At 42.7% G+C, this 16303-nt stretch overlaps 2 protein-coding genes across 2 annotated transcripts; both read left to right on the top strand.

Moving 5' to 3' along the window:
• Positions 1-616: 616 nt before the first annotated feature.
• TM35_000271020 (uncharacterized protein) lies at positions 617-1513 on the top strand (the record flags this gene model as incomplete). Its single annotated transcript, XM_029027995.1, has 1 exon — positions 617-1513. The coding sequence occupies one exon, from the start codon at positions 617-619 to the stop codon at positions 1511-1513; it is 897 nt and encodes a 298-aa protein (XP_028880578.1).
• A 1007-nt stretch (positions 1514-2520) lies between these two features.
• On the top strand, positions 2521-16203 carry TM35_000271010 (putative ubiquitin-protein ligase-like; the record flags this gene model as incomplete). The annotated part of the gene is made up of 1 exon (XM_029027994.1): positions 2521-16203. One exon carries the CDS (start codon positions 2521-2523, stop codon positions 16201-16203), a length of 13683 nt encoding a protein of 4560 aa, XP_028880577.1.
• Between the last annotated feature and the right edge of the window lie 100 nt (positions 16204-16303).

Genomic DNA, 16303 nt, shown 5'->3' with positions numbered 1-16303 from the left:
TAAGAGAGAACGTTGTCTGTAAGCGGAGACTTGAGGTTTTTTTAATTTTTCTTTTTTTCTTTTCTTTCTTTCTTCCTTTTTTTCTTGCTCTTTCTTTCTATATTTGTCTGTTTGCGTGTTTGCTTGCGTTTTTAATTTTTTTTTTTTTTTTGCGTTTTGATGAGTGAAGAGAAAAAGATGATGACTGGAACTGAGGGAAATGGGGAAAGATTACAAAAGAGATATGTATAGAGTGGACACACCTTGTCTTTGCTTTCACGTATATATATATATATACACGTCTGGAAAAGTATAAAAAGGAAAGAAATATAAGAGGAACTGAATATATATCCTATATATATATATATATATATATATATGAACTGGGTTAATTGTTTCATACAGTCATGATCTTCTCTTTTCTATTTTCTATGGAATTAGGTGGTTCTATTATTTTCCTTCCACCCCATCTCTTACAGAGAAGGTAAGAGCACACACACGGAAGTGTGAGAGGAGAGCAGGAAGAAATATAGATAAAGAAAAAAGGGAAGGAAAATTAAATAAATTAAATAATTAAATAAATAATCTATCTATATATATATATATATATATATATATATATCTATATCTATATTAGATGTTTCGTGGAGTTACTATCTGTTGCCGTGTACGTGTGCTTTGTCTCACTGTAGTCCCAGACGGCGGGGCGATGACATTAGCGCTGAAGAAACTCGGTTACGTGCCGTACTCACTGCGATCCGTCTTTCAACACGGACACGCCAAACATCACCCCATCGTCTGGTCTACACTACTACATCATAATAGTAACCCATCAAAACAACTAGAGCCATCTACACAACAGAAAGAACAAGAAAAAGGAGAAAAAGAAAAAGAAGAAGAAGGACGTGTGGATATGCGACTCTTCAGTGACTACGATGCCATTGTTGGTCCTCCCGCATTAGTGCTGTACGATCGTCTCCTACGCGAATGCCCGGAATACACAAAAGTTATTCTCGTTACGCAAGAGGATAAGGCACAGTGGGTGCAGGAATATGAAACGCACGTACTGCCACTACTAAAGAAAACTCGTCGGCTTTCACGCCATCGCATTGCGGAGGCTTTTCACAATATGATTTCTAAAATGTTCCCACAGAATGGAGAAAAGAACATTTGGACAAAAAAAGGAACAACAGAAGAACGTGTAGAGGCACTAGAGGGATATGAAGCTATTGTGTGTAAACGTATACCAAAATCACGATTATTGGTTTATCGTTATGGAGATGGATGGGAGCCGTTGTGTGCCTTTCTGGAGAAGGAGGTGCCGGTGAATGAATTATTTCCATCTTATGATAGTGGTGTGCGGGTGATTGGGAATCTACAGGAGCGTATTGAACGTACAGAGAAGTTGACGTATTTGTTGGTGTTATTATTATGTGGAACTGTAGTGTATGTGTTTTATCCGGCGTTGGATCCACTGAGGAACTACGCCAGTGAGTTGTATCGTGATTACCAGACCGCGTACAGTAAGGCGTAAGAGAAGAAGAGTTCAAATAAATAATGTTAATGTGATTGATAGTGTGAGAAGACTATTACTCTATCGCTTGCTTTTCTGTACAGGCCTGTGTATATTGTTATTATTATTATTATTATTATTATTATTATTATTATTATTATTATTATTATTATTATTGAGGATGATTCTTATAATGAGAATCTTCTACTATCCATCATTGGTCATCTTTTCTATTTCCATTTTTTTTGACTCTGTTTTTTTGTCTATTTATGTTTGAATTTCTTTTTTTTTTTTTCTCACATCATTTTCTTTACTTTATTCTTCTTCTTCTACTGCTCTTTAATTAATAAACAAATAAACAACGAATAAGGAAAATAAGGTTTGCTCTTTTGCACATTTCCCTTGTTAGACTCCGTGAACAGCACTGGTGTGAAAGTAACAGGAGGTGAACAGAGAACGGAAGAAAAACACAAAAAAAAAACAATAACAAAAACAGTAGGAAACGAAAAAAGAACAAACGGGATAATCAGAGAAACAATACAGAAAAAGAACAAAAAAAAAAGGAAGGAATAAAAAGAACAAAAAAAAAGTGAAAGTCAAGTACCTTGAAGCAACACAGAAAGGCCAAGGAAAAGTACAAAAAAGAAAACAACAACAACAAAAAAAACAAAAAAGACAAAAACAAAAAAAAAGGAAGAAACAACACTAACAGAGAAAAGGAACACCGTAAAAGATAAAAAAAGAAGAAGAAAGGAGACAGGAACTTAGGAAAAGGCAATCTTTAGCTTTATTTCTGTCATCCTTTCCTTTTCTTTTTCTCTGTTTGTGTGTGTGTGTGAGTGAGTGTGTTGTTTCTCACTTTGGACTGCTACTCGGAACAGTGAAAACAAAAAAAATATAAAAAAAAAAGAAAAGGCAGAACTAGGCGCACAAGTGCCGAAAAAAAAGCAATCTACAAAGAAAGTAAAAGAGAAAGAGAGAGAGGGAGAGAGAGAGAGAGAGATAATACTTTTTTGTTTTTTGAGTTTATGCAAGGTCGTGGCGGTACTGTTCGGGGACAGGCGTTATTGCCTGTTCACGATAGCGAAGTGCAGGCTGGACTGCAATTATCATTACCATCGCCGATCTTATTGTATTACTTCGCACGTTTGAAAGAGTGTAAAATTCGCCACGAATTAACGCCGCGTGTCTTTAATGATATACTACACGATGAGGAGTTCTTTCGTGATATGAACGGGTTTTGTAGTAAAGGATTTGGAGACCTCCTAAAGGATGTTTCATGGAGGTGGTGGAGAGTGCATGCGCGGGATATATTACGACGTGGAGTTGACAGCAAGAATAGCAACAGTGATATCTATAGTAGTCCTGGTGATGATGATGGTAATGATAATAATGATGATAGTAAGAGTCATGCCGTTTCTGCTTCTGGTGTAGATGATAACGAAAATACTGGAAATGAAGAGGAAGAGACAAAGAAACCCTTACCTCTAGAAGAGGAAGGTGCGGAAGAACAGGATGATGATGATGATGATGATAATAGTAATAATAATGGGTATAATGATTTGCGGTCTGTTTTACTTTTGCTTTCGGTCTTCTGTGCACCCTACCGTGTTGTGAGGAGTGATGGTTGCCCAGCTGTAACGTGTACTGCCCGATTGATGTTATGCCGTGATCCATCTATTGTGTATCTTGGCCTTCTTGTGAACTTCACACAGTCGTATCATCCAGAGAAGATACTGGACGGTGCTGCCGTGATGCGTATTGTCGCCCACGGCTGGGAGTCCTCTCCTACATTTGAGGAAGTTGTTAAGTGTTGTCTGCGGGCCAGACAACGTCGTCGTTGTTGTCAACAACGCGAAACGAGTAGGGCAGTAACGTTGCAAGAGGAATGTGAATCGGATGCACAATTACTGCGATTACCGAATTTGGTAACAAATCCCATACAGATTATACCGGAGAATTTACTTCGGCCCAAACACCATAGAGGCAGTGATGCCCTGGATTGTATGGAGATTGGACAAGCCGTGCTGAACAGCATGGCAGAAGCCGCAGGAGATGCGGAAAAACTTCTTTGGTGGTCCCGCTGTCGACTGTTGTGTCTGCAGATGATGTCCCCACCGGATCGCACGGAAGTTCTCTCAGGCCCCGCCTGTGAGTTTTTCCGAAGTGTGTGGAATACCGAACGACTCTTTTCCACCATCTTGGATGATATAGACCAGGATGATGATGATGATGATGGTGCTACTATTGCTCATGCGAAGGCTAATGATAAGAATAATGATAAGAATGATGAGGAAGATGGTAATAATTGCAAATCCATTCATACCTGTGCTCGGCAGCAGACGACGCATAGTGAGGGAAAAGAAATGACCGTTCCAAAGGCAGCAACACTTGTAGGAACTATAGCCGATGTTGTGCGAGGATGGCACTTTGCCGTACGCTCTGGTGGAGCGCTTTATAATATTATTTCCAGTTATGCAGCGATAAACCCACTAGATACAATAAGCCGTGTGGTACCTTTTCACAGGAAATTTCAAGTTGGAAGTCATCGTTGCCTTGCGGATGAATGGCAGTATCGTCTTCTTATGGATTACCACAGTACCTATATCGCCGTATTTCCAGCAAGTACCCCTTCAAGCTCAGCATTACTTTCAGCGATGGTAGCCCAAATGACGGAGATGTTGGCATCTCAACCACACTATTGTCCAGCACTTGTTATGCGAAGTTTGACACTCACGCGAGATAACACCGCCGCCGCCGCATTGGCACTTAATCATGGAATTATACAAGCTGTTGTTACAGTTATGCGAACGTACATGAATGAAAAACGCCCTGATGAGGCTCCAAGAATAAAAGATAAAAACAACAATCACACTGGTGTAATAACGGAAGGTGTGGATGTGGATAATCATAGTATTGGAACGGGTGGGGATCGTGGTATGGGAGGACGTCGCTACGGCTGGTCTTATGAGGCCGTGAATGTATTACGATGGTGCTTTATAGTACTGGAACGCCTCACCACAGTATCTACACATGAATCTACAAACCCCATTGTTTTTCTACTTTCTCCACATGGAGAAGATGGGTATGAGTTGTGTCGACACATCTGTGAAAAGATCCTTTATCCTGGTGGTCATCCTGTATTGGTTGCGGCTGCCTTTCGTTTTCTTGCAGCCTGTATTCATCATAATGTTCGTGATGTGGTACCGGCACTATTGCAACGAGGTGTACTTAACATTATAGTGGAGATTGGAGAGGGACCTACTCTTTTAAAGAGATATTATCAAGGAGAAGTGTCCGCTGTTCAACAACAACAACAGCAACATATTTCTGCGCCGAGTAGCCCGGTAAGCACGGCGGAGAATTTAACATCAGAAGAACAGCAAACTCCATTATTACCATCTCGCAACAAAGGAAGCAGTACAGAGAATGAAACCAATACCTGGAGAGAGAATGAGGAAGGAGGTGCACAAGAACAGGATGAGAATGATAATAAGAACCTTCATGGAGGAGATCCCTCAGAATCCGTAGTATCTATTGACCCTATGACCTATTATGAACAGGCTATTCCAATAGTTAATATTTGCAGTGTTTTGCAGGCTTTTGCAGTACATAACAGTACACATGCTGAATTACAGAAACCAAACATAATGCGACATTTTATGTTAAGTCTTATTCTACCTTTTTCCTCTTCACCTCAGTCCACCTCTTCCTCACGTTCGGTTGGAACACAATCACTACATGTTACTACTCAAGCAGCATCATTAGCAGGTAAAGATATCCTTTCTTTGCTGCGAACACTACCTCAATTACAGGATAGTTTCTTTTCAGCTTTACAGGAGATATTAACATATGTTGTGGAAGCGGCACAACGTCCAAATCCTCCTGTAGAAGTTGCACTCTCTATTTGGAATATCTTTTCATTTCTCAGTGGAGCAGGGTTCCGACAATTCGCACAACGTGGTTCAAGTCGTCGTCAACGTCATCGTATTCCAGATGCTACGAATTCTGCCATTGATACATTGGTTCAAAAATTTCTTCGACTTAAGCGTCTCTTATCTAAATTACTTGCTGCATTCCTGCGATTACCTTGTCGAGCCGCTACTGCACCTTCTAATTGCAGTGTCCTCGCTTCATTTCTCTTGGAACTTCCCTCTGATATGTTGGATAGTGTCGCAGAGGAGATTATAAAGTATACTGAAGAATCGATTGAAATGGTTAAAAATGACAAACTAACAGATAGTCGTGCGGATATGCTATATCTCCTGACATGTGCTTTCTTTGTAAAATTTCAAAGCACCCCATCATGGGCAGTGATCTCAAAGTTCAGACGAGATTTGGCAAATGTCCTTTTTGATGTTTATGTCGCTATGGAAGTGGCGAAACATAAACGCAGTGGAATTTTGGAGACAGATGGAAATACAACAGAGAATAGAGGTACAGGGAGAGAACCAACCGCAAGTATGCTTGGTGCCGCCACTACGGTAGCCACAGCCGTTCCCACAAGTACATTGGCCGTGGAAGTTGGACGCGGTGCAAGTGAAACCCCCGTTTCCGATGCTGATTTTTCCTTTGATTGGTCCGTCCCATCCGGTGCGGGTCATTATAATGATTCGGCATTATTATCCGGAGAGGAGCGAGGCTCACTGGATGGGATTGAAACCCCAGTCGTCACCTACACATTTAGAACGGCGACCACCACCACAACAACTACAACGACGGCAACCATGACGAATAATGTCGCTGGCGGCACCGGAACAGGAGTGGCAGCAGCAACGGCAATAACAACAACGGCGGGCGGCACAAGTGGAGGAAACGGCGGAGAGGCCGCTGCCACTACGACCGCCCGGTCGGTTTCGGCTTCTGCGGCCCCTGTGGCTGGCAGTGTGGGTGGAGAGGCCGTAGGGGCGGTGGAGCGGCTGCGGATGTACATTGGCGGTTTACTTCTCCCGCCGCCGGACCGCACCCGCTCGACATCTCCATCCGCCCCGCCGCACTACAATCGCGCCATCTTGGCATCTGGACAACATCCCTTGTTGCCCGTCACGATGGCACATGTCCTGCGGGGGGCGGCAAAGGTGCTGTTAAAGATCAGAAAAACGATCAGAGCAGCAATTCAGCAGAAAGGGATGGAAATGATGCAGCAGAATCCGGAATGCTGTGCGGATCAGGCAATGCTAAAAGATCTCTCTCACAAGATTGCTCTAGATGCGCTAAACATATATCAACTAAAGGAAGTTGAGACAAGAATGAAATCCTCTGAGGTAATTCTTTCCTTACCTTGGCGTGGTGTTTCAAGCAGTGATAATAACTTCGCACCATATGTTACCAGTATTGTTGTATCTCTAAATTTCATTACAAAGAGTATTCTACCTCTACAAGAAGACTCATCATCATCATCATCATCATCAGGAGCAGCTGCAGCTGCAGCTGCACCAGCAACAACAGCAACAACATTCTCAGTATCCGTTCCGGGAATAAGTGCTGCTGTACCATTACCACATCCTACTACTTCCACAGAAGGTGGTGTGGATAATATTTGTAGAGGTAGTACTGATAATAGTACTAATCCCAATGCGGTTACTACTGCTTCTTCTTCTTCATCATCATCATCACCTTCTACTACTACTACTTCTTCTTCTTCTACTTCAACTACTAATACTAATACTACTGCTGAAGCCTCCATTAAACTTTCGGTACTTGTTAACTCAATGACGCATATACTTGAGGTGTTGCTGAAAGTCTCACCAGAGCGAGGCACTGCACGACGACAATGGATGTTGCCACTCCTCTACTTTGTGCATTTCACCTGGCCATCTCACGGTCTTGCGTTTACGCCGGCCATGACACTTGCGATTCTCGCAAGACTCTTTGACTTCAACACATCTCTCTTTTTAATGAATGCAGACCAAGTTGCCATGAACGCACTTTCAGAGATCGACAATGATAATGAAAATGACGATGACGATGACAACACTAACAGGAACACTAACACCAATGATAATGACAGTGTTATGGATTTTATACCAAGCAGATCATACATGGACGAAGATGAAGGTGATGATTCTCTACTTCGCATGAGAAGCATATTAAATGCTATGGTTACCAATATGTTTCCACGCCCCGCTGTTTCTGGAACCCTTTACTTAGAACAACGACTACACCGGCAAGATGAAGACCATCACCGGCGACGACGACAACAACGACAAGATGAAGAGCAACAACGGCGACATCAACATCAACATCATCAACAACAACAACAACAGGAACAAGAACAAGATCCTCAAGATGAAGACCAACAGCAGCAGCGACAACAACAACAACAACAACAGAGTGCTGCAGGAACAGCCTTATTGGTGGAACGCGTCACTCAATGGGTACTTGATGTTGCCGCCATTCAACGCTTTGCAGAGGGTGTTACAGAGGAAGAACGAGTACAGTTACGGCGGCTTTGCTGTAGAGTTTGTTGGGTTTACTACGCAGATGCATTCTCTGGTATGCATGGGGCTACACTTGTGGAGAATGAGCGGATGCGACATTCATCTATACTCGAGCGGATTATCCGTCTTATCCTCACGGACCCTAGTCGTTACTACACATTACTGGAGATTCTAGCTGTACTTCTATCCCAGGAGAAATCCGTTATGCAGCGATCGACATTAGTTTCACAAACTCAACTTCCTCGTGCTATATTTGACTGTATAACAGCAGAGATTCAGCGAGTTTCAACTGAAGCTGTATCAGATCCTTTAAAACAGCAAGAACAAAAACGACATTGTAAAGCTCTCTATGGGCAACTATTTACTTTTCTCTCTGCATGTTCTGCGGATGCCCTTGCAGAGAAAGGAATGCGACCATGTGCATATTACCATGGAAGTTCCTTTAGTTTTTGCTGGATGGGTCACCTTTGTCGTCAACCACACTATGATGATGGAATTACTCTGAGAACACGTCAAAAACCAGTAGATATGGGAGATGAACTACAACGTATTGTGGAACTTTTAACAGAATTTGGATATCCAAGCTCATCTGAGAAGAATGAAGAAACTGTAGATGAGAATGAGGAGAAATCTACGGAAAAATTATTAGATGCGTCACATCCAGGTGAGAGCAGTACTACTACTACTACTACTACTACTACTACTAATGATAATAATAATAACAATACTCAGACTCCAATGACTACAGATCCTCTCAGCAGACGTCACGATGATAATGATGAGGAAAAGTCTTCCGTACGATGTGTTATTTCTGGAACTACTGCAGAGGTAAAACTCAGTATATCTTCCCTTCTTGGGGGAACATCCTTATTACCTAAGGATCTTATATCTTTGTGTGCAGAATTGGTAATGGACTATTTAGCCAATGATGATATTGCCATGGAAGAAGACCATTTAAAACAGCAAGAACAAGAACAAGAACAATATCAAGAGGAAGAAAGTGGACGTGACGGGAATATTAAACACCAGAATAACAATAAAGAAAAACTTAATGAGGAAATTGTTCTGGAAACACCTGTTACACATATAGCTATATTATTTCTTTCGAAACTGTTAGAAACAGCAGACACTTCATTGGTTTCTCACCTTTACCACTTGAATGACACGACGAAAAAAGGATTCGTCGTGCGGGCTATTTCTCGTTTACTCCGTAATGATGTAGCCACTTCAAGTGCTCGTCTGCCTGTATTGAAGTCTCTCATAGATTGGCCAGAACACACAGAATGGGTGGTGTACTCCGCAATCGTAAATGCCGTGCAGAATCAAATGCGAGCTGGAGCCACATATACTTTACGAGAAAAAGATGTTCAGGAACTTTGTGCTCAACACGCCAGTAATAATCCACGAAGAGGTCATGATCATCATATGCGTAATATTTCAGAAGTTCATCGACAATCCATACCATTAAATGATTTTGTAACGGCTATTCGTTCTATTATTGACAAACAACCAAAGACATTTTGTACGGTATTTAATAATTCATGTGTTGTACATATTCTTGACAGTGATGGTAAAAATGGTGAATTAGCAAGATCTGATCATATCAAGACGGCTGTGTGGGTGGCACCACGCAAACCACCACGAACAGCTGCGATGTGTAATTCCCTTACTCTACATCGTTCTGTAGTGGGACAAATGTTTGATATGCTTTTACAGCGTCTTGCCTCCAAGACGTTGTTGCCAAGTGCCGTCTCTACAGTGCTCAATCACATTACAACTTTACCTTTCATTGCCTCTATGGTGACAGCGTATAGTGTGAATATGCCACTACCAGAAAGTATGCAGAACATCTTTGAACAACATAAAACGGTAGATGGAGAACACATGCGACAACAACAACAACAACAACAAGAATTACATTCTGGTGATCCTTTAGTTTCACAAAAACATACTCTCTTCCTTACACCATTCCTTGCGGTAGTGATGTTTATGGATGGATCACAGCTAGAACCACTTGAACAGTTCTTCTCCAATGTCGCACAAAAGGCGCCTTCAGCGTTAGCACAGATGTTACTGAATGTACTTGGGGTAATGCTAGATGATATACAATCCCATAAAAATATTGAGAATGAGGAGGAAGAGGGTAATGGAGAAGAAGAAGAAGAAAAGGAAGAGGGAAAACAAAAGAAGAATGAAAAGAATGACCCAGCAGCAATGGGACCCTCACCAAGACGGATGGCCTGCAATCTTCTTCATGTTTGGCGCCTACTACTTGTGGCCGCATCAAGTTCACTTGTTTGGCGTTTCTGTGATGAACTTTATAAGCGCGGGGCACTTGAAGTACTGTACCGTATGGTCCGCCTTCAGTGCTGCACCACAGAGCGGGACGCAGCTGCACTTCTTCTGGTCATTCGTCGTGTATTGTTAACGTACAGCAATAGTAACAGTAAAAATAACAGGAATAATGCCACTCACGTAGAAGCTCGTAGTGAGCAAGAGGGAAATAACAACAATACCAACAGCAGCAACAATAACAGTAATAACAACCGTAATAACAGCAGAAGCAGTAGCGGCACTCACCGCAGTAGTGGAAGTGGGAGCATAGTGGTCCCACAGCAATTCATACTGCCGACAGCGGAGGAGTACACTGCACTTTTGCCCGAGAACAGTCATGAAACCCCATCTGCACAACAACAACCAAACCAAGAACAAGAAGAACACGAGCAGCACTCTGCTGGTGGAGATGAGTCATTTTACTTAAATGATCTTGTCAGTGGTAATGATCAGCGTGAGAGGAGTGGGGAAACTAATGATAGGTCACGCATTAATAGATTGACAGAATCTGTAAGAAATGTTGTTTTGGGCCTTTCTGGGTTACTCCCTCCTGGTGGTGGTGGTCTTTTATTGTATGAAACTCACGAGGACACCGATAATGACTTCACTACCCACGCTGAACACTACGATGTGGGAGAGGAAGACTTGGGTGATGATGATGATGATGACGAAGACGATGATGATGAAGACGGCGACGATGACGAAAATGATGATGATGATGTTGATGAAAATGATGATGATGATGATGATGATGAAGATGATGATGATGAAAATGATGATGCATTGCATACTCCAGTTACCCCAGCTCTCACACCGTTTCGAGAATATGGGATTTACGGACCTGATGGGTCCCTTATGGGCCTTCAAGGTGTAGATGGTGAGGGCATGAGAGATAATGAAGATCAAGAGGAAGATGAAGAAAATGAAGATGATCTAGTGGAAGAGGAAGAGGAAGATGAGGAAGAGGAGGATACGGAATACGAAGAGTTAGTACCCTACATGGTGGAACACTCTCGATTGTTGCGTGATGCAGGACACGATGAATCCTTTCCATTATCAAGTGCAGAGTTTGTTGCCATGATGGAAGGTGATCATTCAGAAGGAGTTATCCCACGTTCACTATTACTTGAGATGGAACGGTGGGATCCACAAGGTATAGGAATTGTACGTCCTGCTGGAAACGCCTACAACAGTTGGTCCTTTTACACTAACAGTGGAACTACTGGTGATATTGGGGAGATTGGGGAGATTGGCGATAATGGCGCCTCTTTATATGAGTTCTTCAGACATCACCGCTTCACTATGGCAGAGCGTGATCCTTATCAATACCCTACTGAACATGGTGGTCATCTCGCACGGCTTGTGAATGTATGCGAGGCTATTAATGCAGAAGTGGAGCGGCAGTGGAATACACTTCACGTATTTGAACCTTTACCACCTCAACTACGTGCAACGGATGAGGTATCTCCAGTTGTCCCTAATATAGAACCACCCCCAACGAACAACCCCAACCCCAATAATAATAGTAATAATAACCTTAGTAGTGATGCTACAGCTAACAGAGGCAATCCTGCATCAAATTCCCCATTAGAATTGGGTAATGATATTGCCTCCTTAAACACATGCAACGATACAAACAGGAGTGATGTTGAGGAAGCTGACACAGGAAACAACAATGTAAATCGTTGCAGTACTTCTACAGGGGAAGAAACTGCGCCTCAATTGACGTCATCAGGCAATGTTACTACAAATGCAGAACAAAGTTCTTCTTCTGCTGTTGCAGCAAGAGGTGAAGAATCTACTACTGTGGTTGGCAATACATCTTCTGATAGAGAAGCCACCGGAGAACCACCAGTAGAGCAACAACCCTGGTTTAGCGTTATTCAGCCACACTTTCTTCTTGAATTACCAGAACCACTCCGCCGTGAGATTTTATTTGAACACATGAACGTATTACTACACGATCGTGAACACGAGGTGAATGGACGCCGTACACGTATTTTCACCGGCTTCCTCTCCGAATTATCACCAAGCGTGCAGCAAGAGGCTATAGAAGTGGAGCAACGCTGGCGACGCGTCACAGGCGCCGACGGAGATGGAAGTGACTCACAGAACACAAATGCCACAGATGTATTAACAGATGTACTCGCCGTCGTTACACCGGATGTACGGCGGGATATTCTACTTACTTGTGATATGCGACACCTTGAGGGAAATCCCCAACTCCATGCAGAAGCTAGTGTACTGCGTGGACTGCAGACACTGATGCCACGTGCTGGAGAGGAAGGAATGCGTAGACATAATACTATGATGGAAGCGGGTAATATACCACTACAGGATAATAGTGATTTAGAAGCACTTTTAACACCTACGACTACTGAAATTCCTCCTGCCATGGAGGATATAAACGCTTCGCAGATGCCGCGTCTCCCTACAATTTCAAGAGGAACAGAACCACACAGTTTACTTTCAAGCATTCAACGACAACTACGGGAAAGAAGTGTTGGACGTGGTCAACGGACAACAGGAAACGATATACAACGAGAGGGTGGCGGTATAGGTATGAGGAGTCGTGGTGAGGATAGTAATATCAACCGAGTTGCTGATATTGGGATTGGTCGTCGCCCTGCACGTCCACCTCGCGGGAATAATCGTCCAACGGAATTACAACTAATGTTATCTATTCGTGCCCAACGTGAACGTATTCCACGACATGGGAGATCTGGTACTCCTCCGAATAGAGAAAAAGGACCGGCAGGTCTTCAAGCGGCGGTGCCACCCGTACCGGCAGATGTAATGAAACAGTTAGTGGAACTTATTTGCTTAACAAAAGGTGGACCAGTTCCATTGGAGCGACACAGTACAATGACATCTAATTTATCTGTTACTCTGCAACTAGTTTCATTGCTTTCCACGGTGTGTGTAAATACTACAGTGGCGACAAAGGCTTTAAAAGATCTTCTTGATGTGGTACTAGAAGGACCATCATACTCTGCCGCCATTGCGGCAATGAAAGAGGAATCTGGAAATTCTTTAACTGGATTAAATGGGAAAGAAGAGCGTATTCGTAGCCGTATTGCTGATCAAGTACTTATTACGATTCTAAAGCTTGTTGGTCGTTGTCGTGCTGCAGGTATGAGTTTTATTAGACTTCCAGATGGTGCCGATGAGGGTGGTCCAGTGAAGTCTCTGGATGAGGGTTATGATGAGAGAGAGTTAAAGGCTATGCAAATTGCTCTCTTTCGACGACTTGTAGAAGTTGTCTTGCGTTTCCCATCATTACATGTGGTATCCACTTTCACATTCCTCATGAAAGAACTAAACACAAAACTACGTCTATTGGAGGAAGGATTCACACGAACACAACACCCAACAGGAGAGGTTGGAAATATCTCCGATACTTCTATTCGACATCCACGACATGAGCATACACTCTCTTGGGAACCTGTCATGCATCCCTCGTATGCAGATTCTAACACTACCTGTGCTGTCTGTTATACCAGAATGTGCCCTAGTAACTCTCTCTTTGAATGTAGAAGATGTCGTTTTCTTCTTTGCCCAGCATGTAGCCGTGTGATGTTAAGTGCGGAAGAGGAAATGCAACGGGCACGTCGTTGGGGTTACGCCCTTGTAACTTCTCAAGGGACGCTAGATACGGTATTGCAATTGCTGCGTCATCCAAAGTGTACAGAAGAGATGGCACAGGAGACCGTTGGGTTTTTACGACTTGGTATTAAAGAAAGTGCTCGGCGTGATTCTACAACTTTAGTGGGTGAAGACCATAGTCCCATAGCGATTGTGGAGCGAGTTATTATTGAACTAGCTACAGAGATCACTGCTGGAATACACTCATGTATTAAAGCATTCCGTAGTGCTTTTCCACCTAGAGTATCTTCCTCCTCTTCTTCCTCTTTATCAGATGCTATTGTGCAATCGGAGAGTCATCATGCTACGGAAGAAAAGGGAAAACGATGTGATGATAATGTAAGTAGTGGTAATGGTAATAATAATAATAATAATAATAATAATAATAATAATAATAATAATAATAGTAGTAGTAGTGGAACTGGTGATATGATGAATAGAATGTGGAAGGTACAAGAAGCGAATGTTGCTCTTTCTTATATGAATTTAAATACCAGAGATGACAAATTGGATACATTATTTGTTCCTTACGCGGATGTACATCGTCCGGAACCACGTGAACTTTCTCTTATGTGGCATGCTTCTCAGATGTATCTTGCGGAAATTGCTTTTATTATGCAACACTTACAGAGTAGCACTTCTGTGATGTTACCACAAGCGGTTCTTCTTCTTTTATCTGGATTCTGTCAATTTCACATGGCAGAACACAGACGATCGGGATGCTCTGCTAGTGTTGGAATGGATAGTGTCAGTAGTCTTACAGTGGAAAAGACAGAAACGGAACGTTTTATGCTGGACACTACACATACACCATCAAGTGTTTCCGATGCAGCTGATAGGGCCCTTAAACGTGAACAACGTAGTCAGCAAAATCAAGGAAATCAAAATCATGATTATAATCATGATGCTCATCATACATCTGTTCCTTCTCTACCGTTTTCTCGACGTTCCCATCGATACTCACAATTGGAAATTGGTAGTGGAAGTGGCAGTGCTCGTGGGGTTCCTTTGAATGACTCTATGCGAGAAGAGACGATTGCCATTCCACGTGTTGTGAGACAATTTGTAGAACGCAACCGATTAACCATTAATGCCCTTATTCAATATGATCCACAACTCTTAAAAGATACTTTTGCCTTTTTAAAATCAGAACCTGGTTTTATTGATTTTAATATTCGTTTACAAGAGTTCCAACGTCATATTAGCTATACCACACATGGTTCTCGTATTGCTCTTAACATCAGTCGTGATCAGTGTCTACGTGATAGTTTCTCTCAACTATCCAAATTAAAGAGTTTTCACGGTCAGTTGAATGTACGTTTCCGTGGAGAAGAGGGTGCAGATGCGGGAGGACTCACACGGGAATGGTTCCAACTCCTCGCAGAGGAAATGGTGAATGACAACTACGCCCTCTTCATTCACTCACGCGAAGGAATGACATACCAACCAAATCCCTTCTCAGATGTGAATCCCAATCATCTGCAGTATTTTAACTTTGCGGGTACAGTGGTGGGAATGGCGGTGGCTCACGGTGTGCCGATTGATGTACACTTCACTCGAGCCGTCTATCGACACATGACGGGTGTACAACCCATCTTTCGTGATCTTGAGAGTGTGGACCCGGAATTGTATGAAAATCTTAATTGGCTTCTACGCAATGATGTCAGTGATCTTGGTCTCTTCTTTACTGTTAGCTGTGAACGCTTTGGGGTGGTGCAGGAAACCGAACTTCTACCGAATGGGGCTCACGTCGCGGTGACGAATGCAAACAAATCTCAATATGTTCGACTCCGCTGTGAGTTCCACATGACTCAACAGATTGAACAACAAATGGTGGAGTTTCTTAAAGGTTTCTATAATGTTATCCCACGTAAAGAAATCCACAACTTCACTGCCCAGGAGTTGGAACTCGTTATTTGTGGAATGCCGGATATTGATGTGGAGGATCTCCGTGGACACACCGTGTATGAAGGCTACACCTCCACTTCTCCACAAATCCGTTGGTTCTGGGAAGTTGTCGCCTCCATGACGAAAGAAGATCGGGCGAATCTCCTGCAGTTTGCCACTGGCGCCTCTAAAGTCCCACACGGCGGCTTCAGCAATTTGGAATCCGCGAGTGGATCACCGCAGCGATTCACAATTACAAAGTGGGGAGACAGTACAGATCTGCTTCCACAGGCACACACCTGTTTTAATAAGATTGACTTGCCAGAGTACCCAAGCAGTGAGGAACTGCGGAAGAAGTTGATGCTTGCGATTACATTCGGCAGCAGGGGATTTGCGATGCTGTAATTAATGGAGAGGAATTGGAAGAGATCGGAGGAAAAAAAAAAAGAAATTAAAAAAAAGGAAAGAAGATTCTAAGGATATCATGAAGGTATATATATATATA

Source organism: Trypanosoma theileri (assembly GCF_002087225.1).
Source record: "Trypanosoma theileri isolate Edinburgh chromosome Unknown TM35_Tth_27_V1, whole genome shotgun sequence".
NCBI classification, from domain to species: domain Eukaryota; phylum Euglenozoa; class Kinetoplastea; order Trypanosomatida; family Trypanosomatidae; genus Trypanosoma; species Trypanosoma theileri.
This window is presented reverse-complemented; position numbering and strand designations above follow the sequence as displayed.